Source organism: Lissotriton vulgaris, chromosome 11, assembly GCF_964263255.1.
Source record: "Lissotriton vulgaris chromosome 11, aLisVul1.2, whole genome shotgun sequence".
Taxonomy (NCBI): domain Eukaryota; kingdom Metazoa; phylum Chordata; class Amphibia; order Caudata; family Salamandridae; genus Lissotriton; species Lissotriton vulgaris.
The window spans coordinates 108,549,720-108,575,383 of record NC_141699.1 but is presented as its reverse complement, the minus strand read 5'-3'; the positions used below and the strand labels follow the sequence as shown (position 1 = coordinate 108,575,383).

The 25,664-nt window shown below is 49.0% G+C and overlaps 1 protein-coding gene across 7 annotated transcripts in view; it reads left to right on the top strand.

The window, feature by feature from the left end:
- DEPDC5 (DEP domain containing 5, GATOR1 subcomplex subunit) overlaps nt 1-25,664 on the top strand; it is a 592,834-nt gene that overhangs the window by 257,137 nt on the left and 310,033 nt on the right. For 4 of the 7 annotated variants that reach the window (XM_086942813.1, XM_086942812.1, XM_086942811.1 and 1 more), the window contains exons 32-33: nt 4,071-4,170; nt 23,055-23,215. In XM_086942813.1, the coding sequence (XP_086798939.1) occupies nt 4,071-4,170; nt 23,055-23,215 (261 nt within the window). Of the gene's footprint in view, nt 1-4,070; nt 4,171-20,338; nt 20,402-23,054; nt 23,216-25,664 lie in introns of all 7 variants that reach the window. The other 3 variants (XM_086942810.1, XM_086942809.1, XM_086942807.1) reach the window with 1 other exon arrangement.

The following is a 25,664-nucleotide window of genomic DNA, read 5'->3' as shown; positions in this document are numbered from 1 at the left end:
TTAAATGAAACACTCACCCCCAGTCAAAAGATCTGGGTTAAATCCATTGTTCTTTTGCTCACTACACTTCCCCAGTTTGGACTCAGCCATATGCATATTAGTCTTGACCCTGCTCCTCAAGGGAACAGTCAAGCCCAAACTGCCAAGCGGGGTCCTTCCTGGACCTGAAACAAGCATCCTGGCACCTGTTTTGGGGTATCACTCCTCAGCTAGGCTAGCTTAAATCCAGTGGCACAGCGAGCTAGGAATCCACCTCTGGGCATACCCATTCCACTTAGGGCGAAAAGTCCTGCTGCAACAAATGATGGAGGGAATGCTAAATAAATCAAACACTCACCCCCAGTCAAGAGATCAGGGTTAAATCCATTGTTCTTTTGGCCACTACCCCACCCCAGTTTGGCACCAGCCATATTCAAATTAGTCTTGACCCTGCTCATCGTGGGAACAGTCCAGCCCGAACTGCCCAGCGGGATCCTCCCTGGACCAGAAACAAGCATCCTGGAACTGACTTCAGGGTATCACCACCATCAACCAGGCTAGCTTGAATCCAATGGCACAACAATCATTTTTCAACAGACCCCCAGCTACTCGTCACTTTGTGGCTTTTTTCACATTGGAGAAACAAATTATCCATATCTTGCCAATGAAATTGGGGCACCAGACCAGGTTTCTTCTGGGCAATGAGGTTAAATTACTTCATGTATGTTATTGCTTCCTTCTGCATTTTAAATTGGTCCCAATCAGTGATGTTGGAGGAGCAGAGCTTTATTTCGTTGATCTGAAGTATAGCTGGGACTCTGGGCTGGGCATTTCTAATTGTTAAGGAAGTCTGCGTCATTGCACAAATGCTACCTCTTTTTCCTTATTTAGATTACTTCAAGGTTGCTGGATTCCAGGACCAGTCAATTTGCCCTTTGAAGAATGCATTTCTCAATATATAGGAGAGGCTACCCAAGTTACACACCGTTACATTAATCACCTCAGATTCTACCCTGATAGAGCTCTTTGCTGCATACCCCTTAGAACAGAATACCTAGTTGTGTTATTAGCTGGAGCTTGAAACACCACCAAAGAATAAGCGCCAGTGTGGACTGTGCCTTCTGCATGAGTTTCATTGACTGAGCATGGTTCCATTGAAGGGAATTATTGGTGGTTTTGCAAATAATTGGGTAGCTCTCTGATTCAGGGTGCCTAATGTTCTATTCCCCACCATTGACACATCTCTTTGTTCCAGGCCATTGGTTGCTGCCTCCTTGTAATTGAGCATCAGTTTAGTTGTCTCATTTAATTCACTGAACTTTCTTGGCAAAAAAAAATCGTCTAAGCTGAAAATGGAAAATTAGTTGAAAGGGCCTGTAGTAACTTAAGAATATTGCTACGGTTAAGGTAATCTTGGGGGCCACATGACTGATATAGAGGCTTTAGTAGGATTTTCGCTTCTTATTGTGTATCCGTATCATCTTGCACTAATCAAGCTCTATTGATTGATGTAGAACTTGATGGAGCACATTGAAACCCTTACGGGTGAGAAGTCGCACTTTACAAGCCACTTGATTGATTTATCGATTTATTGATTTAGATTGGTCCTTTAATTTGGCTTGATAGGCTTAGGTGGGACTTGGATAAGATGAATTGATACAACTTATTCCACTTCCCTTGCAGCCTTTCCAGTCTATTATGTACTGTCAGGTTCCTCAGGTTCAAGCTGTTTCATGTTGCTAAGCTGCAAGTTATGTTGATTAGTTATGCACTCCTGAGTCTGAAGTTATTGAAAGTGCTTGTAAATTAGTACCAAGAGATGCAGTTAGAATTTAAAAGGAGAAAGAGAGAGCTAGGGGAGTGCCAGTTGCTCATTTCCCCTCCCAGGAACACCAGGCTGTTATTCATAGGGCTTAAGGTGATAGAAACATTTCCCCTGGCACATTCTAATCTTAGACAGCATGGTGTCAAGGACAGGATGCTGTAAAAGTCTTTCTAGTTTCTTTCTTGATTGCCAGAGAAAAAGGTGACTCTTCTCAATATCCATGGTGCCACCCTGCACTTAATATATATACAAAAGGTGTCAGGTGTCTCCTTAACAGTGTCCCGATTTGGAGGAACAGCCGCAGAGGACAGAAAAAATTACCTTGCCGATATCGGTATGTCTTGATTGAAGATGGCAGAGGATAAGGAGTTGATAAGCAAGGCTCCAGAGCCACCTTAAATGCAGGGCAGAAATTTAGCCCAGAATCAAGTAGTTCAGCAAAAAAGAACCCCACAAGAATCTTGCTAATCAAAATAGAGAGCAAAATTGAAGAGAAGTAATGCATTAAATATGACGAATGCATAAAAAATCTAGGGACCTAATGCGTTTCGATTCATTCTTCTCTGACCAAAATCACATTACATATGAATTGGGCTGGAAATGGCTTCACAAGAAAACAGGTTGACACCATCTTGGGTGGGAAACATAAGGCAAAGAACATTGAGAAGGCAACCAAATTGGATAGGGGTAGACTTAAGGCTAATTCTAGCCACTTTTTCAGAAGAATTGTGGTTTCCAGAATTGGCTTTCATAAGTAGACGAAGCAGCCCATGTTTGATATTCTTCCACACTTTCTTAGCTTTTCACTGGCGCAACACATAAGCATACCATCCAGCTGACCGCGACAGTGGGAACAAAGATGTCTGCTGGCCGGAATGAAAGAAGATTTCACACCATACGCAAGAGCCCAAATCATGCTGTCTTCTCCTCCCTGGGTGCGAGGTCAAGTGAGCAAGCTGCTGCCTCTTGTAAATCTGATCTTCAGATGTAACACAGAGCATACACTGCCAGTATGCCTACTCCAGTGAGTTGGCATTTTTTATGCCCAGCGCAAACACAAAGAGACGATGGACGGAGCGCTCGAACTTTTCAGACACTCACCCCCAGTCACAGATCTCGGTTGGAACCATCCTCATTCTTTAGCTCACTTCGCCACCCCAGTTCCGACTCAGCTATATGCAAATCAGTCTTGGCCCTGTGCCTCATGGAAACAGTCCAGCCCAAATTGCCAAGCCAGGCCTACTGTGAACCGGAAACAAGCATCCTGGGACCGCTTTTGGGGTAATACCCTTCATCAGCCAGGCTAGCTTAAATCCATTGGCACAGTGAGCAGTTGTTTATGCCCAGTCATTCCTGTTTCTGAATAGATTTCTGCACACTTTGAGGCATGTTAGAATTTCTATAGAGGATACTGGGTTCATTCCAGGATTTCTGGGGGAAGACAGATGCCAGTGGCAGCATTTAAGTTCTGGGGTAGCAAGCACAAAGGCATGCCGTTATACATTCCCTGCAGTGATACATCCACGCATTGGCCTCAGTGGTCATTATACCTCTGGACCTAGATCAGCTCTGTCATCTGCATCCTGGTGTGTGAAGTACCTTATGTCTGGGCGGAAGTGGTGGTGATTGCTGAGATAGCAGAAGGGTTGGGAGGTGTCAGGTGTATTTGACTTAGTCTTTAATGTTGGATGGCTTCAAAGGTAAGAATGTTGTTGGTGAATACAAATGTAATTATGGTGGTGGACTCCTCTGCAATTAAAGCACAGTGACTGTGGTCTCACCGGATTTCCTTCCTCTGACGGATACAATGATGCAACCTTGTACATGATGGTGACAGACTACACTGGAGACCGGAGGTTGAGGGCTTTCTCAGCCTGATCGCCTGGGAGGCCTAACACTGAGGAGTACGGCTCCTGTTCCCCTCCGCACACCAACATTCCTCTCCGTGCCTGTTCAGAAGGGGTGAGCTCGTGAAATTTGAGAAAACTGTTTCAGTATACAAAATCCATTCTCTTTACCTTGCTAATATTTTTTTCATCATAGATATTGTGCGTACACTTCCTCTAATTACTCCTAGGATCATCCCATGAAAACATGTGCTGTTTGGGGCAGAATGTTGTGTACAGGACTCAGCTAATGGTGTTCTAACCGTTTAGTTAAGACAGAGTTTATATGTCAGTTTGTTTTTCAGACAGTGCTTGGTTCTCTTCACATGGCGAAATATGTTGCAGAAAATGTTTACATTTATTTTGGTCTATCATTTCAGAATCCTGGGTGAGCAGCAAGGCACCATGCACTCATCCAAGAGCTCTATCCAGGCTGCAGAGAGTGGCTTCACACCCCCTTATGTGGACAGCCCCCGCAAGGTGAGTATCAGAGAGAGCAAAAGAGTTTACAAGTGGGGAAATTAGATTATGCTAGCAGTTAAGAGGGTACGCAGAGGACATGAGATTGATTTCACAAACTGACAGAACTTTGAGAACCCCCCCTCCCCCCTAGGGCTTTGCTTTTGCATGATAAGAACTGGCAAGTACTCCGTGCAGCCATTTCAAAATTGCTATAAAGCAGAAAGTCCCAGGGACAGAAAGGACTGTGCTGCAGGAAAAGGCACCACAGGTTACTATCACATTTGAAAAGTCAAAGCCAATATTCTCTGGATCATTATATTTCCAGTTACTCAGTATTGGGGTATCTTTAATAGATTCACATGCGTAAATCATTTCCTGTTGTCACAGTGGGAGTCCCATGGTATCATAATCAAGTAGTAATAAAAAACTATCATATGCTATTATAGCTCTAGGCCCTTAGTTTATTAGCCTATCAATGCCTTCTTTTTAAAAGTACCAAACTTCAACTATAACCAGTCAGCTGCTAGCACCCTCGAGGACTCTCCCAAGAGAGGCTGAGTCCCGCAGATTTTCACTGCACGTTGTGTGTAGGGAGTTTCCCTGAGCTCTGCCTAGTATTCTCATTTAAAAAGCTTTGTTCAACTTGGATATTCCTAATATGTCTGATAGTAAAGGCCTTTATGACCCTGCAAGACAAGAGAGCTCATGTGGATGACCCACATAAGGACTGCCTTTACTGCCTCCATACCAAGCATGAGGTAAGGGTGTGCACGATTTGCCAAGCTTTCTCCTCAAAAACCTTGAGGGACAGGGAAGTTAGGCTACTCCTATGCCTTCATAAGACTCAGAAAACATCTTTTGAGAGGACAGTGATTCCTCAGCTAGGTCTCAAAAGAGGGCTAGATCTCTTGAAGGAGCTTTGGAGAAGCCCAGAAAATCTATCAAGCCTCCCCGTCAGCCTCACAGCTCCAAGAAATGGAGAAACAGAAACATTTCTCCTCAGAAACCTTTTTACCTGGTCCGTTGACACCTTCTGCCAGAGAGAAAGACCACTCCCATACCTCCTCTACCGACCCAATGAGGCATAAATCCGCTTGAAAATCCCCGTCGACAACGAGTTCTCCGTCGACACCTCGATTGTCGACTACCACCACTACCATCTCGTCATTGATACTGTCAACGGAGAAGACAGCAGCCTTTGACGCTCCCATCTCATCGACGAACGTCCAGGTACCCACTAAGTTCCTATTGATGCCCCCATCAACTACGATCCTGTTGACGTCACTGCTGTTGATGGTTCAGAAGACTCTCCCATCGATGACTGCCTTGTCGGCAATGATCCTGTCGACATCATCTCCGTCGCTGGTGGTCTCGTCAGCGACGTTGACCATGGTAATTCCTTCAGCAACGGCACTACCAATACCTCCTTCAATGACAATAAAAATCTCTAAGAGCTCCAGGACCTCCCTCTGCCCTGAGGTTACTTCACCTATCAAGGTCTCACCTCTGCCTTCTAACCGCCTTCTGAATATTGAGAGGTTGGTGGATTCCGGCGGCCACTTAGACGCAGCTCTCATTCCTTTAGAGCTGAATGTCAAATGTCAGGAGGAAGATGAAGAGTATTAGGACAAAGGTCAATATTTTCAGCAGTATTATCCTCCACCTCCAAGTTACTGTAAGCCTCGAGGATGCTATTCTGACCTTCGACCTATGCGGGACTCTTCGCATCTTCCCGCTTCTTTGGTACAGGTTCTTCAGGCCATGCTCTCGAACTATCGTAGGCATTTTCTGCAGCCTTTTGAAGAGCTACCTGCTGAATCCCCATCACCACCACCTGCTACCCCTCTGGTTCCACCAAGCCTTCCTCTGAGAACGCTATACCTAGGATGACACCTTCATCTCATATAGCACTACCGCTCATAGATAATCCTTCATCCCTCGGACTAGGAGAAAGAAGCGGGGTAGATTCCAGAAGGTCAACCATCTCTAAATGAATGGGGCGACTAAGTACTTCCAACTCCGTCCGACCTCCACCTCATCAGACCAATTCACCTCCCAAGGATATTGGAGGTTTCCATAACCTCATGGAAAGATACAACCAGATTTGCCCTTCCAATGTCTGTGAAGTAGTCTGACTACTTCCTCTACAATTTCAAAGTGCAGGCTAGAATATTATTACGCTCTATTCTTATAGTGGACTACATTTGGCAAGAGGGAGTAAAGATTATGAACAACCTGGCCAATGTACCATCTGTCCTTCCATGCATAGACAAGAAGTACAGAACGCCTTAGGACTCTCCGTCATGCTTGACAGGACATTCCAAGCCTGACTCTATGATTTGGCAGGCAGCGCAACAGAGGTCGAAAAACCTGTATGCTCCTATTTCCGCATCACCTGACAAGGAGGGATGCTGTCTGAATAACATCAAAAAAAGGTTTTCAACTATGTCGGCAATCACGGTACGGCCAGCCGACTCATTCACCTTCTTAAGCCGCTATGCCCGCTAGATGTGGTCTGATATCAGGGATATCATCTACCTCATTCCTGAGAACAAACGACTGTCAGCAAGGAAAATCTTGCTGGATGGTGAGCGGACATTGTCGGAAATTATAGACTGCGCCATGGACATCGCCTCCACAGGCTTCCGTCATCTAGCCTGCGCAGCTGTTGTACGACGTATGGGGTGGCTAACGGTGACCTCATTTTGACCTGAGGTGCAATGAAAAATACTGGACATGGCTTACAACGGTGACACACTATTTGGCAAGCAAATCGAAGATGCTCTCCTTGCCATTAAGACAGACACCAATACTGCAAAATCTCTAGACACTCTTCAATACCGCAACATGCCTTTCAGAAGGGTGCTGGTCGGGATTTCTCCTCTAATAGGGGTGCGTAACAGTGCTCACAACATAACCAGTCATACCAGTCAGTGTACAGGACAGGATACCAGCACCAATCCTATCGACAATTCTCTACAGCTGGTTTCTGCATGCAAGGGCCTCACAGATGACCACTCCCTCTGAGCCGTGACACTGGTCACAAGCAGTGGCCTTCTCCAGGTACCAGCTACGACATTGTCTTATCCCATTGGTGCGAAAATATCCCATTACCTCCCTCATTGGCAAGCCATCACCTTAAACAAATTTGTATTGGACCTTGTCACCTATGGCCATACCCTGGAGTATACAGCTAGACCTCCAACTACTCCACCAAATGGAGCCCCCTCCCCATCGTCTTAGCTTATTGTGGAAAGAAGCTCTTTTATACACTCAAAAGGGGCAATAGAAGAGGTCCCAACAGTGCAGAGGGGAAAAGGGTTCTACGCTCCATTTTTCCTCATCCTCAAGAAATCAAGGGAGTGGAGACTGATCCTATATCTCAGGAAACTCATCAAATTCCTCTGTAAGCAATCCTTTCGGATGGTAACTCTCTGCAGCATTCTTCATTGCCTCAACAGCTGAGACTTCATGACTTCTTTAAACCTAGAAAATGCATACTTCCATATCTTAATTCCTCCCAAATACCAGAAATATATTTATTTCAGAGTGAAATGGTACTCATTACCAATTCAAGGTCCTCCCTTTCGGTCTAAAGTCTGCACCTTGGATATTCACCAAGTGTATTGCCCCAGTAGCAGCAGCACTCAGGATGCAAGATCATCTGTCATTCTGTTACCTAGACTACTGGCTGCTAAAAGCCCAAACGCCAGGACAAGCTGCCAAAGCTATAGAAGACTGTCTCTCAGTGTTTCGCAAGCTGGGCCTCACTGTAAATTGGCAAAAGTCCTCCACCACTTCCAGTGAACCATGACATTACTTGGAGCCGATCTCAACACCATACAGAACAAAGCCTTCCTCTTCCAAGAAAGGCCAACAAGTCTGCCACGTTTGGCTCAAAGCATTGCAAGAAAACAGTGTGTTTCTGTGAGACTGTTCAAATCGGTCCTAGGCATGATCTCCTCGGCAATAACCTGGATCCCCTTAGCGTTCTTCAAGATAAGACTGCTGCAAGAGAAGTTCCAGTTCCAGTGGATCTAGTCGAGGACTTGATCTCTAGCTCTCCTCTGATGTTACTGACGCTGGTATGGTGGTCTCACATACCACATCTCTCTCAACACCTCATGTTTCTATCGCCAGTGCCAGATTTTATCATCACTAAGGACGGCTGGGAGAAGAGGGCACATTCAAGCCCTTCAAATCCAGGGAAGGTGGTCGACAAGTCAAAAGTCTCTACACGCCAAAAGCTTGGAGCTCAAAGCCATTTTTCTCACCCTGCAAGCTTTCCTCCCAAGGATCGCCAACTCCTCCATGCTGGTTTGTTCCGACAATATGACCAGCATGAATTATATCAACAAACAGGGAGGAACCTTATCTCTCCCGCTATCGCAGAAAGTCAAAGAGCTTTGGGATTGGCTTAGAGCTCACAAGGTGTCCTTAAAGGCTGAACATCTGTCCGAAAAACAGAACATTCTTGCGGATGCCCTGAACAGGACCAAAGACAACTGCCATGAGTGGGAACTCGACCAGCAGCAGCTTATACAGAATATTCTCATTGTGGGGAAAACCAGTGCTGGATATCTTTGCGACAGAAACCAATACAAAATGCCTGTTCCACGCTAGTTGGTTTCTTCTCACAAGGTCGTGGGGGAATGCCCTTTCTATGTGCTGGGCCGTGATTTATGCTAATCCTTTCCCCCATCCCACTGATTCCCAGAGTCCTCATCAAGATGAAGGCGGAACACTGTCATCTCCTATTGATCACTTCCAAGTGGCACAGGTAGCACTGGTTTTTGGAGCTTCTCCTTTCGGAGACCAAGCCTATTTGTCTCCTACCAAGGTTGTCTCTCCTAACTCGGAATGAATATCAGATATGTAATCCGAAGCCAGCACCTCTGCAATTACACGCATGGCTCCTGATGAATACGAATTTCAAAATGTGAGTATCGCACAAGAATGCAGGGATATTCTTTCCAAGGCACCAACAAGACTTACAGGACGAAGTTGAGGAGATTTGGTCACTGGTGTCAGAAAATTAACCTCCACATGTCTCTTGAGCAGATCTTACCTTACCTTATTCCCTTGGCAAGTCAGGCCTGGTATTTTCTCAGTGAAAGTTCACCTTGTAGCAATCTCAAGGTACAGACAAACTTAACAGACATTATCTCTCTGTTCTACAAGACTCGTAAAACCCTTCATGAATGGACTCTTCAGGACCTTCCCTCCGGTATGACCTCCTCTCCTGAAATGGCGTCTGAATGTGGTCCTTTCACAACTGGTAAAGCAGCCTTTTGAGTCCATTTATCGGGCTGAATTCAAGTTTCTCTGTTGGAAGGTTGCTCTACTTCTTGCACTCACATCTACCAGAAGGGTCAGTGAGATACAGGCTTTTACCACTCAAGAACCCTTTCTTCACTTCACTGATGAGTGTGCGCTTCATAGAATCAACCCTAGGTTCATCCCAAAGGTTCCTTCTCAATTCCACCTCAACGAGCCTGTCATTCTTCTGACTTTTTTCCAGGCTCTTTACACTTTGGATGTTAAACAATGCCTTTTTTTTATTTGTAAAGGACTAAGAACATTCGCAAAACTGATCAGTTATTTGTAGTCAATGGTTGAGGTTGTCAAGGCTCAGCGGTGATACAGTCAACCATCACAAGATGGATCTTGGCGACAATTCAATTTTGCTATACCAAGGCAGGCAAACCTTTGGCGAAGAAAGCTAAGGCCCGTTCAACGATAGTAGTTTCCACTTCGGCTGCTCTGTTCTCAGGCATTCCACTGGAGAAGATTTGCTGTGCTGCCATGTGAAAGAGCACCAACACGTTCGTGCAGCACTACTCCCTCGAATCAACGTAACGTAATGACGCAGCCATAGGCCAGGCGGCATAAAGGTGGTATAAAGCCATCTATTCCAATAAGGTCAGCCTCTTTATGTAGAGGTGTTTTTTCTTTATGTTCAAAGGTTGAATATTCCTAATGTTGATGTGTGACACCTTAACCTTTCTCTCATTTTCTCCTATTTAACAATTTTATGTTTAAATGCTTATCTCCTTGTACATAATGAAGATGTTTGTATGTTTACATATGTAGATAGATTTTTTTCTATTCTTACACTTTTTTAGGTTTAAAGTATTTTATTGCAGTAAGAAAAGAAAGGGGACAACATCACAAACAAATAACCACAGGTGCTCCCCAAGTTAAGTGTGTACAATACAATAGATGCGTGAAGGCAGTTCTTTCAGTGCGGTGGGCACATCCGTGCCAAAGTCTCATGGCTAGCGCACCTGTGGGTGGGAACAAAAGAAAGGAAAGGAAAAAAAGGGAAAAGGACAACACCCCCCCTCCCCCTCCCAACCAACCGCCCCCCTCAACCCCCCAATTCCCCCCTCCCCCCACCCCCTGTACTGTGCCGTCAACCCTCGCTCTCTCACTGTGGCAGCTAGGTATCCCCCCCTCCCTCCAACTGCCCACATGGTCAGTTCAGTCTGGCGGATCTGGCGGATCTGGCGGCGGCGTCAGCCGTAACAATTTGAGATACCTAGGGCAAGTGATTTCTTTAAATTCTGATCTTAACAAAGCATGGAATGGCGCCCACAGCTCTTCAAAAGTGTCCACCTCCCCTGCCACCACTAGGGACAGCTTTTCCATGCCCAGGACATGCCACAGTCTGTGCAGCCAGCCGACAACAGTAGGAAGTGTGGTAGTGCGCCAGTGTATGAGTATGTTCTGTACTGCCGACCCCAGGGCTATTGCTGTCTGTCTACCTCTCTTAGACCTTAGTGGGTACATTAAACCATTCGGCAAGCCCAGTAGAACATAGGCGGGGAAGCGGGGTAATTCAATCCCAAAGCACTTATCAATCTCATTCAGTACCTCTTCCCAGTAAGGAGCTAACAGGGGACAGTCCCATAGTATATGAGTGAGCGTGCCAGTCTGGCCGCAGTTGCGCCAGCATGTCTTGGGTATCGAGTGGTCCATGTCGTGCAATTTCTCGGGGGTGCGATACCAATAAGTCGCGATTTTGGTGAAAGTCTCCGTGAGTCCGGTGTGATAGGCAGAATGACGCGCCCGGTAAGAAATGTGGTCCCATTCAGTGTGGCTCAACGCTCGACCAAGTTCTCGTTCCCACCGCTCCCTCCCCGGGTTGTAGATGTGAAAGGGGGGAGGTTGCAACATCTTGTATAGGTCGGAAATAAGCTTGGCGTCCGATGAGCGAGTCACTAGCCAACGCTCATATGCTGTGATTTTCCGATCCGCCGTAGCTCGCACCTGCGGCTGCAGCGCCCAATGGCGCGCCTGCATATATCGCATGCGTTCCGTCTCAGGAAGGCCGTAGTCCCGCCGCAAGTCCTGGAAGGAAACTACACCCTCCGGGCCATACAAATGAAATAAAGCGGAGCAGCGGAGCAGCGGGCCGCTCGCCAGAGTTCATAGGCTCCCGACTCCATACCTGGGCTAAAGTCCGGGTTACCAACTATTGGTGTGAAAGGAGAGGGAAAAGTGGTAAGGTCATGCTTGACGGACACTGAGTCCCACACACGGAGCGGGACCCGCGTCACAAAGGACGCATAGAGGTTGGGGGGGCGGTGGGCCCTCCTCAGGAAGGGCACCTCCTGTAGCGTCCTGCCCGCCACCGCCTGGTCTTGAAACAACCAGTGTTTGTCCGATTCCCACCGGCTCCACTCCACCAAGTAGCGCAATTGAGCAGCTTGAAAGTACTTATGCAGATCCGGTATCCCAAGGCCACCAGACTCAGGTGCCAGCGTGGCAATGGTTCTCTTGATCCTAGGCTTACGGCCCTGCCACACAAAACGTGTGATAGCAGACTGGGTCTGCTCTAGCCATCCCTTGGGGGGTTGCAGCGGGAGAGCTCGAAACAGGTACAGGACTTGTGGCAGGAGGGTCATTTTCACCGCGGCTACTCTTCCCAGCAACGACAACGTGCCCCTATCCCAGCGGGCCAGCTCCTCCTTGATCTTCGCACTTAGAGCCGTGTAGTTGGCCGTGACCATAGCAGGGAGAGAGGGTGCTAGGAGAATCCCCAAATATGGTATCCGGTCTCCAGACCAGCTCAGAGGGAAGAGTCTCTGTAAGTCAGCCCTGGTGGTGCTAGACAGCGAGATGTCAAGGGCCGCCGACTTTCCAAGGTTTACCTTGAATCCCGCCACCGCCGCAAAGAGGTCCAGTTCTGCGATACACGCGGGCAACGACCTCCGTGGATCATCGAGCGTCAGTATGACGTCATCCGCGTAGAGACTGAGAGCATGATGGAACTCCCCCATACGGACACCTATGACGTCGGGATTCTGGCGAACTCTTTGTGCGAACGGCTCCATATAAAGAGCGAAAAGCAATGGTGACAGTGGGCACCCTTGTCTGGTGCCTCGCTCTATTGGCAAGTGCTGAGAGCTGCACCCGTTCACCCTCACCGCCGCGGATGGGAATCAATAGCAATTGAACACCAGGTGCCTGAACTTCTCGCCGATGCCAAATTTGTCCAGGACCTTCTCCAAGTACGGCAAGTGCACTCTATCAAACGCCTTTTCGGCGTCGATGGAGAGGAGCATACGTTCCCCGGGTATCCGCGAGGCTTTCTCCAGGATATGGGTCACCCTCTTAGTGTTGTCGACAGTCTGCCGGCCCGGTACAAACCCGGCCTGATCCGGGTCAACCATGCTCGGGAGGTGGAGCGCCAGACGTGCCGCTAGGATACTGGTGAAAATCTTCAGGTCTGTGTTTAGAAGTGAAATCGGCCGGTAGGACCCGCAGGCAGTCCGGTCCTTGCCCGGTTTCGGAATCACCGATACCATAGCCTGAAGGAATTCCGGGGGGATAGCGCCCGGCTCCGAGAACGTGTTAAATAGGCGCGTTAAAAGTGGTGCGAGATCCTGGCAGAAGGTCTTATAGAAGAGAGGGATAAAGCCATCAGGTCCCGGGGCCTTCCCGTGTTTGAGCCGGGAGATCGCCGTGACCACCTCCTCAATCCGAATCTCCCGCTCCAGATATTGGGCCTGATCCGACGACAGTGACGGGAGCGACACCGACTCTAGATAGTCCGCTTCAGCTTGCGCTGAGGGGGGAACGCCGGCGTAGAGATCCGCGTAATAACCACGGAAAAGTTCTGCGATCTGTCCGTCCTCCGTGACCGTCCCCCCGGCGGGGGCTGCTAATTCCTTCACCCTATGCTGTTGGTGCTGCACCCTGAGTTTGTGCGCCAGAAGCCGGCCGCATCTGTCTCCTCTGGTGTAGTACTTATGCTTCAAGCGAAGCACTGCGTACTCCGCTCTGTCCATGTCAAGCGCGGACAGGAGTTTCCTGGCGGCCTTTAGTTGCCTCCAGACACGGGGAGCACCCGTCCGTTGATGCACCTGCTCTAGCTCCCGCACCTGGCGGGTAAGTTCGTCCTTCTTGAGCTGGCGATCCTTGTTCTCTGCTGAGGAGATGGCGATAAGCTCACCACGGAGCACAGCCTTCAGGGCAGTCCATTGTGTCGCGCGGGTGGTGTCGTCGTTGTCATTAAGGCGTTGAAAGTCCGCTATGGACTCACGGATCTGTTTCACCACCGATTGCTTATGCAGCAAAGTGTCCCTGAGGCGCCAGACCCCTCTCGAGGGAGACACCGGAGGCAGTTGGAAGGTGCCTTCCACTGGTGTGTGGTCCGAGAGAGATAGGACCCCTATATCGGCGCTCGAGGCCAGTTCATACATCGGGCCCGTCACTAAGAGATGATCCAGCCTTGCATACGACTTGTGGGCGTGGGAGTAATAGGAGTATGCACTGGTTGCAGGGTGGAGACGGCGCCACATGTCGTGCATATCAAGCTCCTCCAAACGGGTACGAACCAAGCCCGAAAGCTCCCCCGATTGTAGACGCCTCTGCACCGACCTGTCCAAAGATGCTTCGAAGACCACATTCAAGTCCCCCCCAAGGACAATGTGTCTGTCAGGAGTGGACGTCACATCTTCTAGTGCCCTGTGTAGGAACTGTTCCTGATGGTCATTGGGGCTATATATAGAGCCTACAGTAAACACTAAACCTCCTGCCTTGATCCTATAAGCCAAGAGCCTCCCTTTCTGTTCCGCTACCTTTTGTAAAACCTCCCCCTTGAACCGCCTAGATATCATAAGCGCTACCCCTGCCGTCTTGGAGGCACAGGAAGAGAAAAGCTGTGTGGGGAACCTTGGGGTCCGCAGCCTGTGACAATCTTTAGCCAGCAGGTGGGTCTCCTGTTATGTTATTTACATTTTTAATGCGCACAGCTGCTCCAGCGAAGGAGCGTCCTGGCGCAGGGAAAGGTAGACACAACATAACACAAAGTCCAGCAACAAAAAAGCAGAACACTTAAAACAGGGTACATTTAAAACAAGAAGGTTTTCAGGGCCCTGCGAAAGGATATTAGATCATCCATGAGGCGGATTTCCAAGGGGAGCGCATTCCAAAGGGTAGCAGCTTTCACTCGGAAGGAGCGACCCCCCATCCGGCTAAATCTAAAACGGGGGACAACCACCAAGGATTGTCCAAGGGATCGGAGTGAGCGGGTAGGAACGTAGGGAGAGAGCAGTTTGTTAAGTATCACAGGTGCCGACTCTCGAAGAATTTTAAAAACCAGGCAAAGAGCCTTGAATTGAATTCTCTTGTTTATCGGGAGCCAGTGCAGGGACCGCAGAGTATTAGAGGTGGGACAGGTCCGGGGCAAACCGACCACCGCCCTAGCCGCAGCGTTCTGGACTCGCTGTAAACGAAGGATCTCAGCTTGGTTCGCTCCTAAAAGGAGCGAACTGGCGTAGTCCAGCCGAGAGATAATCATTGCTTGAATGACCAGCTGTCTAGTAGGAGCGTCAAAAAATCTGAGCAGGGGTTTTAGCCCGCGTAATACTCCAAAACAGCAGGCCGCCACTCTCTTCGTGTGAGTCACAAAGCTTAACGTGTGGTCGAGCCATACTCCCAGATTCCTGAGTTCCAGGACGGGGGCCGGCGCTGATCCCATCTCGGGAGGCCACCATCCGTCCCCCCAGTGGTCCGCATCCCTTCCAACGATCATCACCTCCGTTTTTGTTGCGTTCAGCTGGAGACAGTTGTTATTCATCCAGCTGGCCACCTCTCTCAGTCCACTTCGGAACCTGAGGGCATCCTGCTTGGCATCCCCGCTGATCGTAACCGCCAACTGAGTGTCGTCGGCGTAGGAGACCATGGTTAGGCCCCATTGCCTGGCGACCTCAGCCAGCGGCTGCACGTACAGGTTAAAAAGCGTGGGACTCAGCGAGGAGCCCTGAGGGACCCCCAGGTCCAAAGGATGGTACTTGGACTGAAAAGGAGGGGTGGCAACGCAGAAGGAGCGATCACTAAGGAAGGAGCGGAACCTCTGCAGAGCAGAGCCACAAATGCCAATGTCCTGCAGGCGGTGTAGAAGGATGCGATGGGAAACAGTGTCAAAGGCAGCGCTCAGGTCTAATAAAATAAGCGCTGCCGTTTGACCTGCATCGAGCACAGTCCGCAAATGCTCAACCATTGCCAGAAGGGCCGTCTCAGTGCTGTGGCCAGCACGAAACCCATTCTGCGTGGGATCCAGGACATTAACTTGGGTCATATGCTCCGTGAGGGCCAGATTTACATGGGCCTCCATGACCTTGGCCGGCCAAGGGAGCAAAGATATAGGGCGGTAGTTTTCAGGTCTCAGCGGATCCAAAGATGGTTTTTTTAGGATCGGGGAAACCACCGCTTGCTTCCACTTGGCAGGGACCAGGCCGGAAGTCAGGGAGAGGTTAATCAGAGAACACACAATAGTGCGTCCCTGAAAAGCAGCATCCCTGAAAAGGGCAGATCTTACCGGGTCTGCAGGCGAGCCAGACTTGACTCGCAGGGTCCACTTAGCAAACTCCTCATTAGAAAGAGTGGGGAGGGAGTGCAGCGATGGACAGCTACTGGAGCCGCTCCAGGGAATCACTGGTGGCAGTGTGCTCGGAAACGCCTGATAGATTTTCTTAACTTTGTCCAGAAAGAAAGTGGCCAGGGCTTCGCAGTGGGAGATGGAACTGTCCAACTGCGGGGGAACTCTCTTTGCCATCAGGTCTTTTATGGTTTTAAAGATGGTTTTGGTGGGATTGAGGCTATTTCGGAATTCGGCTGCGTAAAACGCCGCCCGGGCCCTACATATAGCTCGATGGTAGAGCTTAACTGAGGCCAGGTAGATGGATTTCTTATCGGCATCATACGTCTTACGCCACTCCCTTTCTGCCCGTCTACAGGAGGACTTCATGGCACGCAGCGCACTGTCATACCAGGGGCTAGCCTGCCGGGGACTGGACTTACTGGAGATGATAGGTACCAAGGCATCAAGCGCCCTGGTAATCCAGTTACAGAACCGGTCATAGTCCTGCAGAAGACAAATGTCGGCCTGTGAGTCCTCCAGAAGGGACAACACAGCCCGTCGTTTAACAGGGTTATTCAGCCCCTTCACATTCAAGGTAACAATTTTAAGGGCCATCAGTGAGGGGGATACCAGAAACGCACATTAAGGCGGGCAAGGCCCACCGGACATAACACAAAGGCCACAGCAAGCGGCACCATCGTGCAGAGAAAGCAAACCACCCCACAGCACAGTACAGTCCCCAACCCCCAAAACCCCCCAACTGTGTGAACCCCCGGAACCCCGCACTCCCAACCCCACACTTCCCCCTACTCCCCCTTCCCCCAGTGAACCCCCAGACCACGAACTTCCCCATCCAACTCCCCTTCCCACCCCCCTCACCCCAGACCATTAAAAAAACATCATTGTCCCAGTCCGGTCCTTAGCGGACAAGGCCTTGGAAAGTCGTTCTAGTGGACGTCCAGCCACCACCACCAGCACCCCCGCCACCCCCCACCCCCGGAACCCCCGCACCTGCGATGTAGATAGGCTACTGTAGACTCCCCCCGGAGTAAGTTCAGGCCGTCAGGGCCACATCGCCATTCACCGTAGTCCTGGAGGCCTCCTGGATGGCGCTAGACATTTCTGCTCGAATTGTGGGCAAATCAGGCCTCGCAGGCGGCGGGGATCGCCTCTCCCCGACCAGTTGCCAGCCATCTCGCGTGCTCCGTCTGCGGCGAGGTGCTGGGGTGTCCGTGTCCGACGCTGTGATCCCTAGTACCCCGCATACGTCCTGGAGGGACCGGAGCTGATGCAATGTTCCATTCCACCGGAAAATCAGGCGGAAGGGATGCCCCCACGAGTACTGCGTGTCATGATCCCTTAGGAAGTCCTTGGCAATCTTAAAGGCCTTCCTCTTCTGCAATGTTATCGCGGACAGGTCCTGATAGAGAGCTACCGGGTGGTCTCTGAAGCGGAAAGGCTGCCGCCGCCACGCCTCACGGAGAATCCGCTCCTTCAAGGGGAAGTCCGGTAAGAAGGCCAAAATGTCCGGGGGAGGCGCCGAAGCCCTGCGAGGCCGGACAACTCTGTGTGCTCTGTCGATCCGAATCTGGAAGTCTTCGGATTCTCCCAGGATCTCGCGGAACACGGCTCCCAAGTAGGCGGCCGCGTCTTCACCTTCTTCGTTGGACGGAACACCTCGGACCCTGATGTTGTTCCACCTGGACCGGTTTTCAAGGTCCTCGGCGTGGCCTTGTAGATCGATCTGTTGGTCCCGTAGCCTCAGGACCTCCTGTTGCAGATGGGTGATTTCCTCGTCCCTGGAGTGGCCAGCCGCCTCCACCGTGTTCACTCGCTCTCCCAGGGAGTCCACCTCTCTACGAACTTCCCGGACCTCCCCGGCCACCTCCTGCTTCAAGGCCTGAAAGTCCTCCCTCAAGGAGCTGAACAGGGATTCCAGGAACGATCGAGTCACCGGGGGTTCCCCACCTTCAGCGCCCCGTGAGCTGGTCGGGGGGCTCGGGGCGGGCTGGGTCCTGTCCTGTCTCGGGGCGCCGCGTCCCAGCATCTCCGGCAAAGTTCGGTCGCCCTTCCTCTGCCCCCTGGCATTTGACATCGTGAAGAGGCGGGAATCACTGGAGCCCGCGGGACGCAATGAGTAGGTGCTACAGGCCGGGGCCGTGGTCCAGCAGTGGACGGCAGTTCACACCGCTCTTGCCAGTGTGGGGGCACTCCCAGCGAGGAGCCTTCGTATGAGGCCGATGCAGCCGCTCCGCACCCGTTCAAAATGGCCGCTCGTTCCGACTCCGGGAGCCAGCGATGAACTGGCGTAGTCCAGATCCCAGGCTATGTGTCGCGCTGACCGGCGCGGGGGTCCGGCACTATCAGTGCAGCTAGGCCGTCTCCGAGCAGTCTCTTCAACGATCACCCCCAGAAACACATCCGATGATTCCGGCTAGGCCCAGTTCCGGGGATCGTGGTAGTCCCTCCCTGCGGGGCCAATTGAAGATCGCACAGCCGGGGGCTAAGTTCGCAGAGTGCGTGGTAGCCAGAGCCAAATGTCGCCATGGTGATCAAGGGCACTGGAGGGTCCGGCCGCGCTCCATAGCAGTCAAAGGAGGGGCTCTGGGACGGGCCACGTGGCGCAGGCCTTCCCGATCCCCGGGCTTGCGTAGTTACTGCCCGCTGACTCCGCCTCCGCTTCCACCTTCAGCGCGGCTCCGCTCCGTCGATGAAGGCTGTACCGGCACTCACCAGGGTGTCGAGTCGCGTACAAGCCGGCAGCCCGCCCTGTGGTTCAGGCTCTCCACGTCGGAACACCAAGGCCTCAAGATCCGCGGCTCCCGGGCCTCCCGGCAAGCCCCTCGGCGGCTGCCGCCTCGGCTGGTTCTCTAGCGGTACCGCTGCCGCGGCAGGGCAACCAAGGGTCGCAGACTGTCCCACACCACAACGGAGAGCACTGGATGCGTTTTCCGCTCGATCTGGGGGAGATCAGCGGTGTAGAGCGGTGCAGGGTTTCCAGGGGCTCGGGAGCTCACGGCAAGTGCGTCCTCTCAGCCCGCCATCTTGGCCACGCCCCCCCTCTTACACTTTTTTAAAGCATTTTTTGCAAATTTATATCATGTTACCCACTATCCACTAAGGTTACTTACATTTATCTTGATACTGCTTGCTATTCTGATTCAAGCATGTGAATCTTTGAAAGATACCCCAATACTGCATAAGAAAATAAGTTACTTACCTCTAACTGCGGTTATCCAGTATTGGTATCTTTCATAGTTTCACATGCGACCCATCCTCCTCCCCGAAGAGGCTCTCCTAATGCCTGGGATATTGCTTCCGCTTGTGCTGGAAAATCTGAGGGACTCAGTCTATCTTGGGAGTGTTCTAGAGGATGCTAGCAGCTGATTGGTTATAGTTGAAGTGTGCTTCTTTTTTAAAAAGGACATAGATACGCTATTAAGCTCAAGGCTCAGAGCCATTGTAGCCTATTATAGTTTTTGTTACTGCTTGATTTTGATACCATTGGACTCCCACTTTGATGACGGGGAATGATTCAAGCATGTAGATCTATGAAAGATACCAATACTGAATAACCACAGTTACAGGTAAGTAACTTATTTTCTTACTAAAAATTAGATGGGGCCACTCATCACCAATGTAATGGGAGTATTTGAGCTTGTGCTTCTACGTTATTGAGGAGAACCCTCCCCCTCCCCCAAGAACCGACCAAATTAAAATTGGCGCAAGCGTTGTCTCAAAACTAACAGTCAAATCTTGATTGCTAGGCCAAATTCTCTATGCATAAGAAAGCAAGCAGAGCCCAACACCTCAGTTCTTGGTCGCACTTAGGCACAGCTTGGGTCTAGAGATGCAGCACGTTAGGGGATTAAGTCTAGATATAGACCAAAATTCCAGATGGACCTACCTGGCGCACTTTGTGGTTCTCATTTATACACCACTTGACACAACATAGCCACATTCATTTTCCCTGGTTCCCATTTCCCTGTGACCCATCCTCTCACTCAATCCATGCTGCGCAATAAAATGGGTACAGGTAGTTTACGCATTGTGTTTAGAAAAAAGAGAAAGATTGGTGTTTCTTACGGTTGGTACATGGGTGGGTTGGGAAATAGCAACCCTGAGACGTTTGCACTGTCACTCTGCATTCTGTCATTCATGCTCATTTTGGTGTTGGTTTCGCGATTTCTCTTATTATAACTCCTCCTTGTTTTCCACATTTCCACCTGCTTCTCTGAACCTTTGTCTTTCTGTGCACTTTTCCTCTGCTTCCCTTCTGCTCGCACGTTCCTGCTCACACTGCGCCCGTGCCAGGATGGGGCCTTCTTTATGGAGTTTGTGCGTAGTCCTCGCACAGCTCCCACCTTCAACCCACAGGTCAGTATCAGTGGGATCATGGATCCTCCAACACAATGCTTGTGTCTGGAAGCCATAATTCATTATTTGACTGCTTTTGATTGTGTTTCTGCTGTGATAGTGAATTGGGAGAAAAATGGAGAGTGTGTAATTGAGTGATAAGACTAGTATAGCACTTGCTGCAACCCATATCACTTAATGGTGCTGGCCCAGCCCACCTAAGCATGAAATGGAGAACAGAACAAGGTTAGTTGAGGTAAGGATGTACAGCAACCACCTTTTAATTTACTTGCTGAACCTAATATCTTGTTTACAGTGGTCCCCAGCTTTGCTTGAAATTTAGTCATTTTAAGAGATGGGGATATTCACAGAGCATCATTGTTTCTGAAAAAGGGAGAAACAGGGCCATGGGACTGTCACAAGGTTTGCATCATATGAGCAGTAGTTGTGGGCGGGTTAGCTGGACCTCCTTAAGTTTGTGACATGATATTGCTTGAAGGTATTTGGGATTTTACAACCTTTGGTAAGTAGATTTTAATGGGATTGTGACACTGATGTCATTCTTGGTTCTGAGTATATATGAGCTGTATTGGCTTCATGGATAGTTGCTGGTTTTGCTGGGAGAGGTGTGGCGCCACAGCCAGGACGTCTGATGCTGGAATCTGGGGATCACGGTTCGATCCCCGGCTCCGGCGGCAGATTAGCTCAGCACCATGTGACTCTGGGCAATAGCTTGCTTAATCTTCCCGACGGCCCCCAGCGCCTAGAGACCCTTACGGGTGATTGTTCGCGCTTGACAAATGTGGATTATATATATTATATATGTTTTAGCACGCTGAAATTGCAGCAGACTTGGTGTATACTGGTGCTGTTTAGTTTAAGGATAGTTGTAAAATGGTGGTATGTATCAATGAGTCACATCTACAAATGAGTGTAACGCACGGTAGGTAGAGTTTTGGTTCGCTAACCTTTGATCTCACCAAAGGGAACATGAGTAGTGTGCATACACTCATGCTACAACATGTGGCACACCGCCCTAGTGGAAGTGTTGCGTGAATGGTTTCTTGTAAATACAGGGACCCTTTAATGCTAACAAGAAGACATTATTATAAGGACAGTGAGTCTGGATAGTTGATATGAAACTGTATTGGGTAGGATGGAGCTATATTGGATATGTTCTTGGATGTTTAATGCTATGTCTGGGATTTATTGAGGTTTGTAAAACTGAGGAAGTTTGGGATTTGTTGGTTGGGTTTGTTGTGAAAACTGTCCATTTGAGTTCATTTTAGGTGTCAGTTGTGCACTTTTTAACAGACTTGTGGTGGGGTGGTATTGATAATATTATGTGTGTGCATGTGTGGAGTGACCAATTGGTTTGTATTTCAAGGTGGAGCTCACAAAGCCCTCTGATTTGGCCTGCCACATATCCTTATGTACTTTGGCCATGCAAGTATTGTACTTAATCTCCCTCATTTTGCCCAATCTCTCACTTTCTTCAACTCTTGTTTGTTGAGGGTTTGAAACCTGCCTGAGGGCCCAAGTTCAGACCTTTGAACACATGTATGGGCAAACCATTTTGGATTCCATTGTCCCCTGTGGGAATGTCTTTGTGCCTGCAGTGTAGTTAGCAGGCGCGGTGCGTCCATTGGGGCGTAGGGGCGTAGCCCCACTAAGCCCCATGGACCCACCGCGTCCCGTCGTCACTAAAAACCAAATACAGAAATATTTTTAAAAATCGCGCAACCAGCCGGCCGGGAATCCGGGAGACACCCGACTTTCCCGGTATGCGCGGGGGGAGGGGGGGGGGGGAGCGGGGTTTGGTGGAGGATGGGCCTGCTGCAGCTGCGCAAGTGTATTTATGGGCACAAACATGCCCGCGCATGCGCAGATTGTTTTCCTGTAAATTCCCCCTTAGAGAGAGGAACAGGGGGCGGGCCGCAGCCCCCGGGGTTGCACAGAGCTACTGGGCGAGCAGTCATGGTGCCCCCCCAGCCAATCCTGGGGCTGCATACAGCGCCAGGATTGGCTGGTCAATACATAGCCCTGGTACATAACCCCCTGTCTGGGGGGGGCAGAGCTCTCTCCCTCCCTCGTACTGCGGCCTCTGTTCGTTTATGTAAGTTCTGTACTCCATTATGATTCACTGGCTCATTACAAACGTCAACAAATGTCCACTCTGTCTGCTAAATACAGTGGCTTTGTATCACACTGGGAAGTCTCTGCCTCATTAGAAATATTACTGCTCTATGCATTATAAAAACATTAAAGCACTGCGTAATATTACAAATATCATCTAGCCAGTTATCTTTAATTTAGTTTACTTGTGTTGTAATTGAGGTTGGTATAAAGTATCAACACAGCACTTTGAAACGGACATATGAAGACACCATTTTGTGCTTTTAAACATACTACTACTCGCTGCGGTGCAATATGCAAATTAGCTTACGCCCACCACTGTCAAATGTCACCAGCCGCCCCTGGTAGTTAGGTTGAGTCTTTCATGGTGAACAGGAGTGGAATGTGAGGCTGCTTGTATTTGTGTTCATGTGGTCTTTTGCATGTTTATACCGAAGGGTGTGGAATTTCATTTATGTATGTTTATGTTCGATATCCCCTTATCTGTTGTGGGCTGTGTTTCAGAGATGACTTGTAATACCTTATTTACTTTGTACAGGTTTCTATTGACCAGACTGCTCCTCTAATTCCTGACAACAACAGTGTGGTGGTGAATTCCTTTCAATCTGCAGACAAGTGCAGTGCCCTGCCAATGGGGATCAGCAATGCTGGGAATGCAGGGGAACAAGGAACAGGCACAGTGTGCACTACGGAGAGCAGGTGAGGATTGCTTTAAAGAAAGCATGTTATGAATGGCAGCACATCTCTGCTCTATCGTGCCTCAGCAGAGCTTACATTGTGAAAAGTGAATTATCGGCATCTCGGATAGCCCAATATCCATTTCCACACCACTGCTCCACTATATGATAGAAGTAAACATTTCTCAAGGCCTCCTTGACCTCTTTCATTTCCCATGCTTCCTTTAATAATTGTATTACTTTCCTGGTACTATCCTTTCATCTGCCCTCTCCCCCAAATTTGACTTTCACTTTCCCACATAAAGTCCGTGACCAGGTTCCGCTCTGGTGTAGGTGATTATTGCTTCCTTCCTTTCTGGAGGCTGAAGGCTCCATGGGACAGGGGTAATGTTAGGCTCCATCTCCCCCTGCAAACCTTTTAGGGTGGATACGTTTTTGTAGACTAATGTTTTATTTTCCAGGACATTGTGCTGTGTCATGCATTTCCCTTTCAGTAGTTTGTTCTTTTGCAAAAGAAACTGCTTTAGGTTAGTAGAACTACTGAAGGCTAGCTGTGAAGACGCTCTTGTTTTCTACACATTAAACTTGTTATCTCTCACCCTAAAAAAAGAAAAAGTATGTGTGTAATGTACATGATGGTTCATTATACCACATCCCATAAAGGGAGCTTGGAGTAGGCGGAATGTCTGGAGTAGTATGTCTGTGTGTGATACGTTAGAATGATTGCATACAGGTTACTGCCCCATTTCAGCATTATTTCATTGGGGTATTTGATATGGCACAAACATTGTTTAGTGCAGGGATTTCCAGCAAGGTCAGGAAGAAACTCTGATGAGGATCGTCTGGTGATAATTCACTCCTTTCTAAATCATACAAACTTAGTAATGTTGAAATTCGAATGAGCTCAGATGTAACCAAATTTTATTTGAAAAAAAAGGTTTAAACATACTAGCCTAATCATGTTTACAGGGGAGGAAGTTTGTGAAGCCACACATGGGTACAAATTATCTCTCCTATCATGGAGACCACAATGTGGCTTGTGTGCACAAGGACGAGGCCAAAAAAAATACAAAAAAAAATCAAGGTTAGTATTCTATGTATTTATTGAAGGACCTTTTGTAGAGCGAGTCTCTTACCTCCTGCATCGCGTGTACAGAAATATTTCTGCATGTGTGTGTAAAACCCACACTCAAGGGCTCACATCATACTGGTTTAATGCCTCTACTATTGTGTGGTGGTGAGCTTGGCAGGTTTAACCACAAATATATGGTGAACCAGACATGTATGGTAAGGGGAAATGAGCAAAACAAGTATGACCTAGGGTGATGGAGAGTCGGAATGTCTGTGAAGACTTGTGACCCTAATCAGAAAAGGTTAATCTTTGGCCTTAAAGGCTTTCTTGAAGGATCTCAAGTGTAATCACAGTCTTTCCAATGTTTGGTTCCTCACAAGTGCAGGCCTTTTATTTGTCTTCAATTGAGACTTATAGCCAAAGTGTGCCCTTTGGACCTCAGCAGATTTTTAAAATGAACATCCTTTGTGATACAAAAACAAAGTAAAAGAAGGGGCTATGTGTTGCAGACTGGTTCCATGTCATTGGGAGCAGCTTTTTCAAATTTAAAACTGAATACTCGGGCTTTGCAGGCCCAAACAGGTGAAAGAAAAGTGAAACTACATGTTCCATGGAACATCTGCAGGTTCTCTTGCACGCTCATTCCCCCAACATTCACCACTCCAGGATCAGCAGCAACCAATTCGTCACCTACCCATTCACACACCAACCAGTCACAGACCGAACACAGCTCAAACACTCTCATACATGTTCCTCAACACCTGCTCACTGAGCAAACACTACGCGGGGATATTGGGCCTGCTGCACTCCCATGCTCAGACCTACTCTTCCTCATTGAAACTTACCTAAACCAAACCTCTGATCTGAACATCCCTGCCGGCTACAACATCGTCAGACAAGACCACCCCCACAATCCCGGAGGCGGAGTCACCATTATTTTCAAAGACACCATAGGGTGCACCAACACCACAAATATCCTGGCTGGCTACAAGGAACATCTTACTTTCAAACTTCAAATCACATCCAGCTTCACCCTATGCATGCAGAACGGTCATCTACAGACCACTAGGACCCTGCACCAACTTTTCCAGAGATGTCACTGCTTTCTTGCACCCTTTGCCATCGACTCTAGCACCTTCATCCTAATAGGAGGTCTAATCTTTCACCTAGAGGTCCACAACGACCCAAACACTATCACCCTATGCATGCAAAAAGCTCACCTACAGACCACTGGGACCTACACCAACTTCACCAGAGATGCCACACCTTTCTGGCACCCTTTGCCATCGACTCTAGCACCTTCATCCTAATAGGAGGTTGAAACTTTCACCTAGAAGACCACAAAAACCCAAACTCAATCCATCGACTCAAACTCCATCAACCTACTATAACATTTCTG